This window comes from Helianthus annuus, chromosome 12, assembly GCF_002127325.2.
Source record: "Helianthus annuus cultivar XRQ/B chromosome 12, HanXRQr2.0-SUNRISE, whole genome shotgun sequence".
Taxonomy (NCBI): domain Eukaryota; kingdom Viridiplantae; phylum Streptophyta; class Magnoliopsida; order Asterales; family Asteraceae; genus Helianthus; species Helianthus annuus.
The window spans coordinates 42,737,277-42,750,714 of NC_035444.2; the positions used below are offsets into that span (position 1 = coordinate 42,737,277).

Consider the following 13,438-nt stretch of genomic DNA (forward strand, 5'->3'; position numbering starts at 1 on the left):
CGCACGATTCAAACTCTAGAAGACATGCTTCGGGCGTGTGTTATCGATTTCGGCAACAACTGGGAAAAACATCTCCCGTTAGTGGAGTTCTCTTACAATAAAAGTTACCACACCAGCATTCAATCCGCTCCATTCGAGGCATTGTACGGACGTAAGTGCCGGTCACCTCTCTGTTGGGCAGAGGTGGGTGATAGTCAGATCACAGGCCCAGAAATGGTAATTGATGCTACTGAACAAATTGCACAGATACGACAACGCATGGCGGCAGCTCGCGACCGTCAGAAAAGTTACGCTGATAAGCGCAGGAAACCACTCGAGTTTCAAGTTGGGGATCGAGTGCTACTTAAAGTCTCACCCTGGAAGGGTGTGGTTCGTTTTAGCAAACGAGACAAACTCAATCCGTGGTATGTTGGACCGTTTGAAATCACTGAAAGAATAGGCAAAGTAGCCTACAGTCTAAACCTACCAGCTGAACTCGGTGCAGTTCACAACGTTTTCCACGTGTCGAATCTGAAGAAGTGTCTGTCAGATGAGACCCTCGTAGTTCCTTTGAAGGAACTCACTATCGACGAGCAGTTGCGATTCGTCGAGGAACCAGTAGAAATCACGGACCGGGATGTTAAGGTCCTCAAGAACACTAGAATACCTCTTGTACGAGTTCGTTGGAAATCCTGTCGTGGCCCAGAGTATACCTGGGAATGAGAAGACCAAATGAAACTCAAGTATCCCCAGTTATTCGAAAACCGTGCAACCACAACTGAGGTTGAAGCTACTACAGAATTTCGGGACAAAATTCCAAATCAACGGGGGGATGACGTGACACCCTAGGGAAACCAGTAGACGATACAACCTAACTAGCTTCCTCAGTAACCGCATGCTAAATTTCGGGACAAAATTTCTTTCAAGTTGGGGATAATGTGACAACTCGAGTTTCAGGGATTCCACTTTCGCATTTATTACACGTTCACTGTTTGTTTAGTTGCTTACTTACACAATTTGTTTGCTTTGTAACTGTATACGTTGTGATATGATAAAGTGTATTGTGATTGTTGCATGGTTATGTGTTATTTGACAAACATATGAACTTGGTGATGAAACTGTAAATTATATTGTGATGTGTGTGTTTTATGTAAAAGATGATACTTAGGGGTGAGTAGAGTAGTTAGTGAAATCTTAATAACTCTTTACCCTAACCTCCCTCACAAATCATCTCACAAATCATCATACGTACTTTCAATATTCCTCTACAATCCTCTTCTACAACAATCATCTTCTTCATCATTCTTGGTGGCACAAGCTCTCAACCATCACTTTTGATCTCTCTCATCATCTAGAATCAATCTAAGGTAAAAGTTTAATGATTATTGTTGTTAATCCTTGATTATTTGATTCATGCAAAACCCTAGTTCTCCAAATAATGGTTCTGTGTTTATTGATCAATTCTGATTATTGTGAAATGGTTATGATTAGTTGTGTAATCATTTGCCTGACAATTAGATGCATGATATGATAGAATTGTTTGAGTGTTGATTAGAGCACAACACTGGCAATGTCTGGGATTAGGGTTTCTTGATCGTAAGTGTAACTGTTCTTCTGAAACTGTAAAATGGTTTTGAAATTCACGCATATTGATAACTCAGAGTTAAGTGTCAGAGTTTTGTGAATAATATATGGTCTGAGTTTTGATTGAAGATATGGTCCGAATTTTATTAATGAAACATGGAGTCCGAATTTATTACAAGGATTCTTGAGTCCGAGTTTTAACTATAATGTTGGGTCCGAGTTTTAACTATAATGTTTGGTCCGAGTTTTAACCATTATGTTTGGTCCGAGTTTGGTTGTTGTTGTTTGGTCCGAATTTCTGGTTAAGGAAGGGTGGTCCGAATTTTTGGTAATGCACAACACGGTCTGACTTTTTGTGATGTTATGCAAGGTCCGACTTTTTGTAATGTTATGTAAGGTCCGACTTTTGACTTGTAACATGTGGTCCGACTTTTGACTTGTAACATGTGTTCCGACTTTTGATTTGTAATATGTGGTCCGAGTTTTGTGATGTAACATGTGGTCCTACTTTTTGAATGATGTAAAGGTCTGAATTTTTGCAAGGCTTGAAGGGTCCGAACTTTGTAAGTGTATTAAGGGGGTCCGAATTTGTAGAAATACATGGGGTCCGAGTTTTGTAATGCTTGAATGATCTGAGTTTTTGTAATGCTTGAATGATCCGAGTTTATTGTAAACACCAACATTAGACTTAATGTTAACACTAGGGATCTGAGTTTACTTATAATGTCAAATTCAAAACCCTGTATGAGGAACACTTTGCATGCTACTGGATGAAATTGTATGTATGAACAAGCTATGTCATGTCATTCTGTACACAATTATCACACGGAACACAGTTGTTTGGACACCAAGGAATTGTAAACCCAAATTGAACGTAAACACTTACATTGAGTTTATGTGCAATGTACCTTAGGTCGTGTGTAGCGGACCTAACCATTAATTAACACTAGAAGCAATAACATACCGAGCAAACCAAGGTGAGTTCACACTCTTACCAAGGCATGGGATTCCCGAGGATTGGGAATGGGTTGAATGATGGACACTTACGTAAAACCTATGTAAACAAGTACTTACCACTGTCCTCATGTTTCGAGGGACACTTACGTAAAACCTACATAAACTCACACAGGCTACTGTCTTCCGGGGTCAGGAAGGACACTTAACTAAAACCTACGTAAACCCCACGCGTACCACTGTCCTCGGGTAAAGAAGGACACTTACGTAAAACCTACGTAAAACTTGTACGTACTATTGTTCTCGGGTTAAGAAGAACACTTATGGTTACAAATAGTCTAGTGTATATACAAATATGGGAAGCCCCCACTAATAGAACATACTATCGGCCTAGTAGAGCCCATGTTACGAAAAGAACTTACTATTACGAACTTACTTACTGTGAACTCGCTCAACTAGTTGTTGACTCTCTGCTACATGCCTTGCAGGTCGTTAGGTATACATGGAGCTTGCACTAGGAGGCGCGGTCGTTGTGGACAAGGACCGTGAATGCTTTGATTAAACATTTGACATTTCATACTTTACATATGGTGGGCTTTTACTCATATGCTTCCGCTAAACGTTGAATTTATACTTATGTTTTGAACACCTTTCATATGGATTGGTTTGGTTAAATTACATTTACTTTTACTATTTACGTTGTTCTATATGATTGGTGGCTTGATCCTGGTCATGTTACGCTCCCAAGCGGTGATACTCCGGGGGTGGATTTTGGGGGTGTGACAGTCTGGCTTTTTGAAATTACAGAATCTTCAGGAATCGGATCCTGGCTCTCTATCACTCAGAATCAGGATCTAGAACCTGCTATCCTGCACAATCTCTACCTCACAATAAATTTCACAAATTTACATTTGACAAATTTATTCTCTATATACCACATGTAGAAACATACACTAAACCACATATGATTTAACATGACAATCTCCGATGAACCACTTGTAGACAAAACATTTTTTTTATCCTACAAACTCCCCCTCACAAAGTGTTCATCATGTTTAGCACTCGGAATTTTGAAAATCGGCTCTTCAACATCAGTTATCAAAAATCTTTTTGAATTTTTCAAAATTTATGCTAAAACACACTAAAAATCTTTTTGGATTTTTGAAATAGAAATCAATGCAGTAAAGAAATATTTACAAACAATATTTCTGTGAGTTTGCGTAAGAGGATCATATCAGTTTATGAGACAAATCACCAACACCGTTAAGCTTTAAACATTTTAAGTTCTAAACAATTCACTTAGATTGTCAGTATACTGATCCACTTAAATTTTCATACAAAGTTCAACTGTTTCGAGATACACGATTAATGTTTTAATGACTTAAAATTATTCGCGTGTCCAATCACTTGAATATACTTCCGTATCCAGATCCCAATATTCAGTCTTACAGGTGAGTATACCTAGATGATATCTGTAAGGGGTTAAATGCGAAACCGTAAGAGCTCATGTCAGAACTTCCGTTCAGCAGAGAGATGACGTCTTGACTTTTGGTGTGTCCCCTTTAGAGGATCTTTTCTTCAACAGCACATGATTAGCATTTTTCAATGTTTTATCATTTTTTATGCTGAGGGTGGCGCTATATTTCAAGTAAGCAAAAAGTATTATGCGGGGACTAGGCTATTGCTTCCGCAAAAATCAGATACCCCGGGATAATACCCCAGATATAAATGAGTATAAAGACCTAGTATCTCAGAAAGAGGGACCTTTCAAACAAGATTTCGGAGGTTATCCATATATCCAAGAAATGTTCCCCACGATATAAGGAAGTTTGAAATTTAGGTTTATATCTCAAATACAATCTACTGAATGTACGAAACCTACTGACACATCATCAGTGAGACCGTTTATCACATTAAACATTCCATATCTTTAGCATGTTGTGATAGTCCACTGATGTACTATCATTTCCTCTTTTTCACAACAAAACTCAATTTGAATTTTTTATCATGTTTTTGGCTTTTTCAAATTTTCAAATGTTTTTGGATTTTCTGAAATTTTACTCCCCCTAAAATTCAAACACATTTAAAGCAAAATTGAAAACAAACTATACAAGTAAAATGACAACTGAATATCGAATCACATCAATTCGCCATCCACTTGGCATAAACAATCAGAACTCCCCCTTACAACAAACCATTTTCCCATAATGATTTCAAAACACTTATGTTTGTTTGTTTTAATCAAAATGATATTTCCGGAAAATTACTTTAGTTGATTTTCACAAACCATACGTAGTTTAGGGGTTCATTTCATCACATTGTTTAACCACTTGTAGGAAAATCAAGTACAAATTAATGTCCTTGATTAACCACTTGTAGATTTATCACCTGTACCACTTGTAGGAATAAAACTACTACACAAATTCATTTTACCAATACAAATGCCGATTCCTGCTTCACACTTACCAATCTAGAAGCTCCGGCAATTCCACAACTTGTAGAATTTAACAATTTTAAGATTTATTCACAAAATCAATTTTAAGAAAGATGCTGATTCATGCTCCGCGATAACCATCTTGGGAGCTCCGGCAAGTCAGGATTTTCAAGGAAAGAAAATGTCCACCCAAGCCTGACCAGCCTTGGGTGTTCTTAACTCTTCTTCAGTTGGGTTATAAGTTGCCTTCTTTGTAGCATACAAATCTTTAACCCCTTTAACCTTTTCCTCGATCATCTTCCCACAAATCTTCTTCACATTCCCATTAAAAGCTTTCTCAACATCAAATTCATTCTTTTCAGAATAAAATTGATTCGAGATCTCAACTTTTCCAACTTTTGATTTAAAATTCTCAGTCCGCAATGGTGGAAAATGAACATCATCCAAAGGCGAAACTGAGTTTTCACCATTTTTAACAACTTGTGACTCCTCTGATTTTGTGGAATCAGATTCATCGCCAGATTTCACATCAAATTTCTTAACAACCCACATTTGGTTGTCAAGATTCACACTTCTTTTGTAAAACCTCTTTGAACATTCACCAACTTCATATGTTGAATTTTTAAACACTTTAAATTTCTCAGTTGGTGGTTCAGTTTTATCAACAACTATTTCTTTGAGTTTTTCTGAGACTCACTGTTTTGTGTTGGTTGCCTTTGGATAGTTCCAGGCGATGTGACCAACTTCTTAACATCTGTAACAAGTTCTTGTCTCTTTCTTCTGAAAACTTCATTCTTTTCAACCTTTTGTCTTTCAGCAAGAAACTCTCTGTTTGATTGTCTACAGAAAGAACTCTTCGATTCTTCTTCACAACTTGTCCCTGCAACAAATTTTGTATTTGTTTTAGAAATATTTTCATTTTTATAATTTCCCGGTGGAACAAATCCAAGACCTTTCTTTTTGAAATTACCGTTATGATTTGGTTTCTTTTGACAACCAGAACCAGAACTGTAACCTTTTTTCTTGTTTAATCGTTGTTGAACTCTTGAAGTGTACTTTTTAGGTTTTTCAGTAAGATTTAAATCTTTTGTTTCAGAAATATTAATTTCTGTCATTTTGAAAACCTTTTTGATCTTTTCAATTTGAACACTTCTTATTGGAAATTCCTCATCAGAATATAATTTGTCTGAATCATTCAATGTATAAGCAACTTTGAATAATTCATCATTCAAATTAGATTTTGATAACATGAATTCTTTATTATAAACCCGTTTAAACGACGTCTTTGAACAGTTGACCGACGAACTCGTTCTTTTGACAGACGAACTCGAATTTCCAGACTCAGACTTCGAATCCGACTCCTCATCTGTATCCAACACCTGATCGATCACCTTTTTTATTAACTCGGACTCATGATCAGTAGCAGATGATTTAAAAGTAACGTCAATGTTTTCTGGTAAATCGTCGATTATATCGGACTTTAACTTTATATTGATTGCCTTTTCGACTTGTTCTTCATTTAGTTTTCTAGGCGAATACCCTTCCCAAATTGGAGGCGGACACTTGTTGTAATTAACACTCTGTTTCTTACCAGTATCCTTTTTCTTTGACTTCTTATCATCTTGAAATGCTTCAAAACCTGCAACATTTGGATAAATTGAATCAATCAAATAATCAGAACTAGAATAACTTTGTAACAGTCTCTAATTCTTTCATTTTCAATTTTCTCAGTCTCCAAATCTTGCTTCCACTTTGCACACTCCTTGATACAGAAATTTATAGCTTTCTGCTTCGACATCATTACAGCATTCATCATGGTCGATGCATCTTCTCTTTCCGAATTTGTTTTCTGTAGACCAGTTACTGTTCTGTTCAATACGTCATATGATTCTTTCACGTAATTGAGATCAAACAATAACTTCTCTTTCATCTTTTCTTGCTCACTTAGTTTCTCATCTTTTTCTGCACATTCCTTGCAAGATTCTAAACACTTTAAGCAAGGCTTGATGACTTCCACAATCTTTTCAACTTCGATAACCTTCTCAACTTCAATCACCTTTTCAGTTTTCTTTGTCTTCGCAACATCTTCAACTTTCACCTTTTTCAACTCTTTTGCTGCTCGTTTCTCCTTCAACTTCTCCAAGCGATCTGTAAAATAAAATTGAAAACTGTCAGGAGATAAATGAGTTTTTGCAACATTAATATGCCTTTCTTCCTCATCATCACCACTGTCATCAGTTGGAGATTGATCAAAATTTATTGCCTTTTCTGAATTATCATCTGAAGAACCAGAATCAGACGGTGTTTGATCAAAAATCGTTGTTCTTTCTGAACTTTCATCTGATGAAACAGACTCTTCTTCTTGACTCGAATCATTAACACCAATCAATTTCATCCATTCAATAAATAAATCAGGCTTTTGAACTATTTCTGCAATCAAGGCTACAACTTTTGAATCAGGTGGAATATATTTATCCCAGCTGAAGCCTTCTGCTACCTTTTCATCATCTTGATCAATGATACCATAATAAGCTCTCTTATTTGCATCTTCGATCATTCTAGCATGAGCAGTTTGGGGTTCCTTTTGTTGATTCGGTTGATGAGCAACTTGTTGATATATGGCTTTCCGATAGTAATCATCTTTTCCAAATGGATTCTTTGCTCCACTAGCCTTTTGATTTTTGCATTCTCTTTTAAAATGTCCTTTCTCCCTGGATCGAAAACAAGTAACTTTAGATTTATCAAAACCCAAAGTAGAAACATGTGCATCCAAAAAATCATTTCTTCCGATAATCATTTTGAATTTTTCTGCTCTTCTCAAGACACTAGCTAGACACCATTTGATGTCCATGAGTTCCATTTCTTCAGCATCTATCTGATCGTAATCCTCTTTTATCAGCATAGGATTTCCGATCCTCCCAGCAACCAATCCCTCATAGGATTCCAACACAGTTGCAAGTAACGCCATGTGATCTTTAGCAACTTCTTTAGAAAAACTTTGACCATTCTGGAGATTCAATGCAATGTTGCACTATATCACACAACCATTTCCACTTTTTGGGCTTTGAGATTGAAAGCTTGAAGTTGAACTCTTTGGATTAACACTCGGATATGAAGAAACTCCACTACTGCTATTTGAACTTTGATCAACATTTCCAGATGAGTTCCCAGCACTAAAAGCAGTTTGGATTTTTCGGGTTCATTTCAACCTCTTGAACATTGCCTTTGTAATACATTTTCACATCTTGTTGATTACTCGGATTATTCATCCTCACAATATTTTGTTGTTCAAGATCTTGACCTTCAATCTTCTCGATGAATTGAGAAATTGTTAGCCCATCATATTCTCTGGTGTTCTTTAAGATCATCAAAAATGTACTACACTCTTTCTGAGGTAATGCGTCAGCCAATTTATCGACCCATTCTCCCCGCTCTTTAACAATCCCTAACAATGACATAGATCTCACTAGGTGACAATATCTTTCAATTAACTTCTTTGATGATTCACCTGGAAAACTTGTAAACAAATCAAACTCTTTCTTTAGCAATGCTTTCTTGCTCTTGATCATCTTTTCACTACCTTTAAACTTGATTTTAAGTGCATCCTAGATCGATCGTGAAGTACCATCACGCTGAAGTAGTATAAAGATATCTTCTTTTATAGCTTGTTGAAGCAAACTAATCATCATTTTTTCAGCTTTGTACATATCTCGTTCTTTATCCGTTAGCTCAGAAATTGTTTTAACAACTTGAAGATCTGTATGGGGTTTCACATACTTTTTCTCAATACACTCCCATGATCTCAAATGATTCTCTTGAACCTAATTCTCAAATCGATCTTTCCATACATAATACTCCTCAATTCCCATTAGCTTCGGGGGTGTTAGTGCAATATCTGTCTATCGCCTCCGTCAATCTATTCCGTAGCAGAAATAGAAGGATTCTAAGCATTTTAGGTTACAACTAGTTAGAAAGGCAAGGTGGCAATTTTGTAAATAATGAGATTTCTCATTATATCCCTTGTGCCTATAAATAGCTCATTTAGTTGTAAAGGTTAAGACTTTTGGAAGACTTGGAGCTCATTTGGAGATTTAGGAGATCTAATTGTAGAGAAAGTCCAGAGAGAGAAAGTCTCTCTACGTGATTCACGGCATTGTACACGACGTCACATTAACAGAATCACGTTTTCTTGTACGTTATTGTGTGTTCGATCAAGTACGTTCACGGATTCCGCACGTCGAACGTTCGTTACGCAATCGAACGGTGTCAAAACCGGTCCTAACAAGTGGTATCAGAGCTAGGAGCTCGATTGCACGATCAAACACATCGTTTTCGTACCAGATTTCAGCAAGTTTCAGATCTGATTTCATCTATTTCTTCAATTTTTCACATTTTATTACGTTTTTTACTGCAAAACGTCAAATCGAACAGGTTTTCACGGTCCGTTTCAGCTGATTTTTGGATATATTGTGCGAATATTCCTGATCTACAACCCTACCAAGTTTCAGATCGAAACTCCAAGCTGTTTAGGAGAAATTTGAGTTTTTAGGTCCGAAGTTCGTTTGAAACAGCGACTGTCCGTTTGAAATTGACATTACCGTTTAAACTGTCGTTTGAAAAAAAGCATCTTCCGTTTGAAATTAGGTCCTATCGTTTGAAATTGTTGCTTCCGTTTGAATCATCGTTTGAACATTAGTCTACCGTTTGAAAGTCTGTCACATCGTTTGGACTTTAACCTATCGTTGGAAATGTACCCCATCGTTTGAAAATGAACCGATAGTTTGAAATCTACACGTGACCGTTTGAAACTGACATAATCGTTTGAAACGTGAAATGACTGTTTTCTGTGCTATTTGTCGGCTAGTTAATTGTTTGGCTTTATTGACCGACCCACTTACACATATACGGCCCAATCACGTTTTTAATATCATTTAGTTGTCTGTTTGCTGTTAATTGCTTGGTCTATGTGTATATGTATGGGATTTGTGCTTGTCGGCTTAGTGGAACAAAAGAACAAATCATAGGTTATCATTAATTGTTGCAGCCCATTGGTTGATTTAGGCGACCCAATCATTGATTTAGTAGCCCATGTTCACCGCCCATTTGTCTGTTGTGTGATTTAGCAGCTCATATTGCACCGACCCACTAACTAAAGTTACTTAGTCTGCCACAATTGAAGGCCCAATCAGGTTGAAGTGTTAAAAACATTTGTCGGCTGGTTGTTATTTCTGGTTGCACGTGAAATCACTTGATTTGCATACAAAGGCCAATCCCAGCCCTTATTAAAGGCCCAATCACAATCTGATTCAGTTGTTTGAGAGTTTGATATTTTTAAACTGATCATTTGTTTGTGTGTTTGCAGGAGATTCGAAGTGTTTTTAGAAGGTGCAAATATCAAGACGTTAAAATTTGTGAATTTTGAAGGAAAATTTTTGAATCAAGTCACTTAACAAAGAAAGTGAGATCAAAATGTTTGATGTGAAGGAAAATGCTAATCTTGAAAGTTTAAATAACTGGACTATAGAATCGTGGAATGAGATGAGATATGATAAGGATGTTTATGTAAAAAGATACAAAAATTTCTTGTGTATGAAGAATGAATCGATGGAGATGTTGAAAGAAAGGTTTTGGGAATTAATCATCAAGTTAGAAAAACATAGGATACATCATTCAAAGGATGAAAGAATTTTGAAATTTGTTGATGCTTTACCTTTGGAATGGGATAACTTCGTGAATGGATTGAAACGGGATTCTAGTCTATCACGTTATGATTTAAGAAGTTTCATCAACACAATTACAAATCATAGTGGTCATGAATATGTAAGAAAAGGGCAATTATTGGATGAAATAAAAGAGGAATCAAGAAAGATAGATTTGAATGTAATTATTGAAATGAGAAAACGAATTGATGTATGTCGTGCAGCAAAAAAGAATATGAGATACGATATGACAACTCATGGCAGATTCCATCTTATGCCATGCAAGCCATCACCAATACCATCCAATTCCATGGCCGGGACGATGAGGACGCCCCGGCTCACATAAACCGTTTCTCCCGCATGCTAGCTACCTTTAACCTTCACGGTGCACCCAACGATGCCACTTACCTACAGCTTTTCCCATTCTCATTAGCCGGCCGTGCGGCTACTTGGTTGGACTCTCAACCAACCGGTACCTTTACCACATGGGCGGGGCTTCGTCAAGCCTTTTTGAACAAGTATTTCCCGCCCGCTGAAGTCGCACGTCTTAGGGACCAAATCCACTCTTTTCGCATGGAGCCCGACGAGCCTTACTACCTTGCTTGGGAGCGTTTCCAAAACCTTTGTGCTCGTTGCTCCCAGCATGGTCTTTCTGATTGGGCTTTGTGTGAGAAATTTTATAACGGTCTCACCCAAGAGACTCGTGAGAGGTTCGACACTAATGCGGGGGGGCACATGATGGGTATTCTTACAGTGGCTGAGTGTCGAGAGCGTTTTGAGGCATTTGCTCAGTCTCAATCCCAATCACGATCCGATCAGAGGTACCAAAGTGGTAATTCAAATACCACTACTAGTGCACCCGCCCAAGGGGTGAACCATGTCACCGTGGACCCTAGTTTAGCCTCTGTTTTGGAAAACATCACTCGAGAGCTTAAGGAGATTAGAGCTAAGGTTGATAAGTGTGAGTTTTGTCGAGGCGGTCACGACACGAGTGCATGTCCTTTACTAGTTGGTGAGGAGCAATGTGATTATTTAGGAGGAGGTTTTGGTAGAGGTCAGTCTAGTGGTAATAATAATAATAATTTTGGGTTGGGTTGGCGAAATAATAATAATAATTTTAATAATAATAACAATTTTCGCTCAAATGGACCTCCTGGTTTTCAAATAGCTCAAAATCCAAATAGAGGTCTAGGTTCGCTTTTCAGTGGGGGTCTAAATGGGCAAATCAAGGATGGGGGGTCAAATAATCAGGTGCAAACGGGTCAAGGCTCAAGTTTCGATTTGGGGGGTAGCATGGAAAGAATGGAGTCCATGATGAGTCAACTAATTGTTAGGGATCAAAATACCCAAAAGAAACTTAGTGAACATGATCTTATGCTTAAGAATCACCAAGCGGCGGTCCAAGACCTTTCTAGGGTTGTAAGTGATATGTCTAGGAAGTTAGATAAAAGGTTACCCGGTCAGTTTGCAGCTAACACCCAACCTAACCCGAATGCTCATGTGAAAGCCATTACCACTCGTAGTGGTAGAACCGTAGGGAACCCGAGCGTAGAAGAGAGAGAGGTTGATGAGGATGGAGACATTATAGATGAAGTGATAGAGATGGAGGCTCCCGGCAAAGTGCAAAAGAGGCTAAGCCCAGCAAGTACCGCACAGCTCGGTGAATCTCAAAGTGAGAAGAAAGTTGAGAAAAAGCCCATAGACGTGAGACCTTCACCCTATGTGAATCATGCGTATGTTCCGTTTCCCTCGCGTCTTAAGAATCAAAAATACTCAAGGGAATACGGGCAGTTCTTAGATATCTTCAAGCAATTGAAGATTAATCTTCCGTTTATAGAGGCACTCCAGTCCATGCCAAAATATGCAAAATTTTTGAAGGACCTTCTTAGGAATAAGGAGAAATTAGGTGAGTTGTCTAATGTCCCATTGCATGGAGGGTGTTCGGCAGTCGTTTCAAATAAGTTGCCCGAAAAGCTTACCGATCCCGGTGTGTTCACTATTCCTTGTCTATTCGGTAGTAACACGAACACTAGAGCCTTAGCCGACCTAGGTGCTAGCATTAATTTAATGCCCTTTTCGCTTTACGAGAAGCTAGATTTAGGCGAGCTTTCACCTACTCGAATGACATTGTCCTTAGCTGATAGGTTCGTGAAACACCCAAGGGGAATAGTTGAGAATTTGCTTGTTAAGGTGGATAAGTTTGTTTTTCCTGCCGATTTCGTTATTCTAGACATGGATGTGACAACCCGAATCCATCATTCGATCCTTACTCTTCGATGTCTTCGTTTAATACGTTAAAACTCCGTTAGATGGATCGGTGCACTAACTTAATAGCTATAGTCCGAATAACAAGCCCAACTGTTGTCTAGATGATGTAATCGGCCCAACTTTCTCTCTATGCTATCATTCGGCCCAACATAGATGTAACTAAACCATTAATTAATTAAATGAGCCCACTTAACAATCGGCCCAACATCATTGTTAATTTGTTAAGCAAACCCAACACCCTTGTTTATTATAATTTAGGAAATATATAACCGGCCCACATACTTATATATAAATTAATTAATCCATTAATTAAGTTAACCGGCCCACACCTTTGTTAATCAAGTTCACCGGCCCAAACCCCCATACGTATTATAATAGGAATCAGATTCAATCTAGCTTAAAAACTATAACAAACTCTACTCTTCTCTCTCCCTAACCTGCGTATTCTCTCTCTCTCTAACCCACGGACGCAGCAGAAAACCCTTTCCTCCTTCGGATTCTTGGTTAGTGATTTCCTTCG

General features: G+C 37.9%; 1 protein-coding gene across 1 annotated transcript; it reads left to right on the top strand.

Moving 5' to 3' along the window:
* Positions 1 to 10,420: 10,420 nt before the first annotated feature.
* On the top strand, positions 10,421 to 12,948 carry LOC110892789. The gene is made up of 2 exons (XM_022139937.1): positions 10,421 to 10,831; positions 10,915 to 12,948. The coding sequence occupies exons 1-2, from the start codon at positions 10,421 to 10,423 to the stop codon at positions 12,946 to 12,948; spliced, it is 2,445 nt and encodes an 814-aa protein (XP_021995629.1).
* Positions 12,949 to 13,438: the final 490 nt, after the last annotated feature.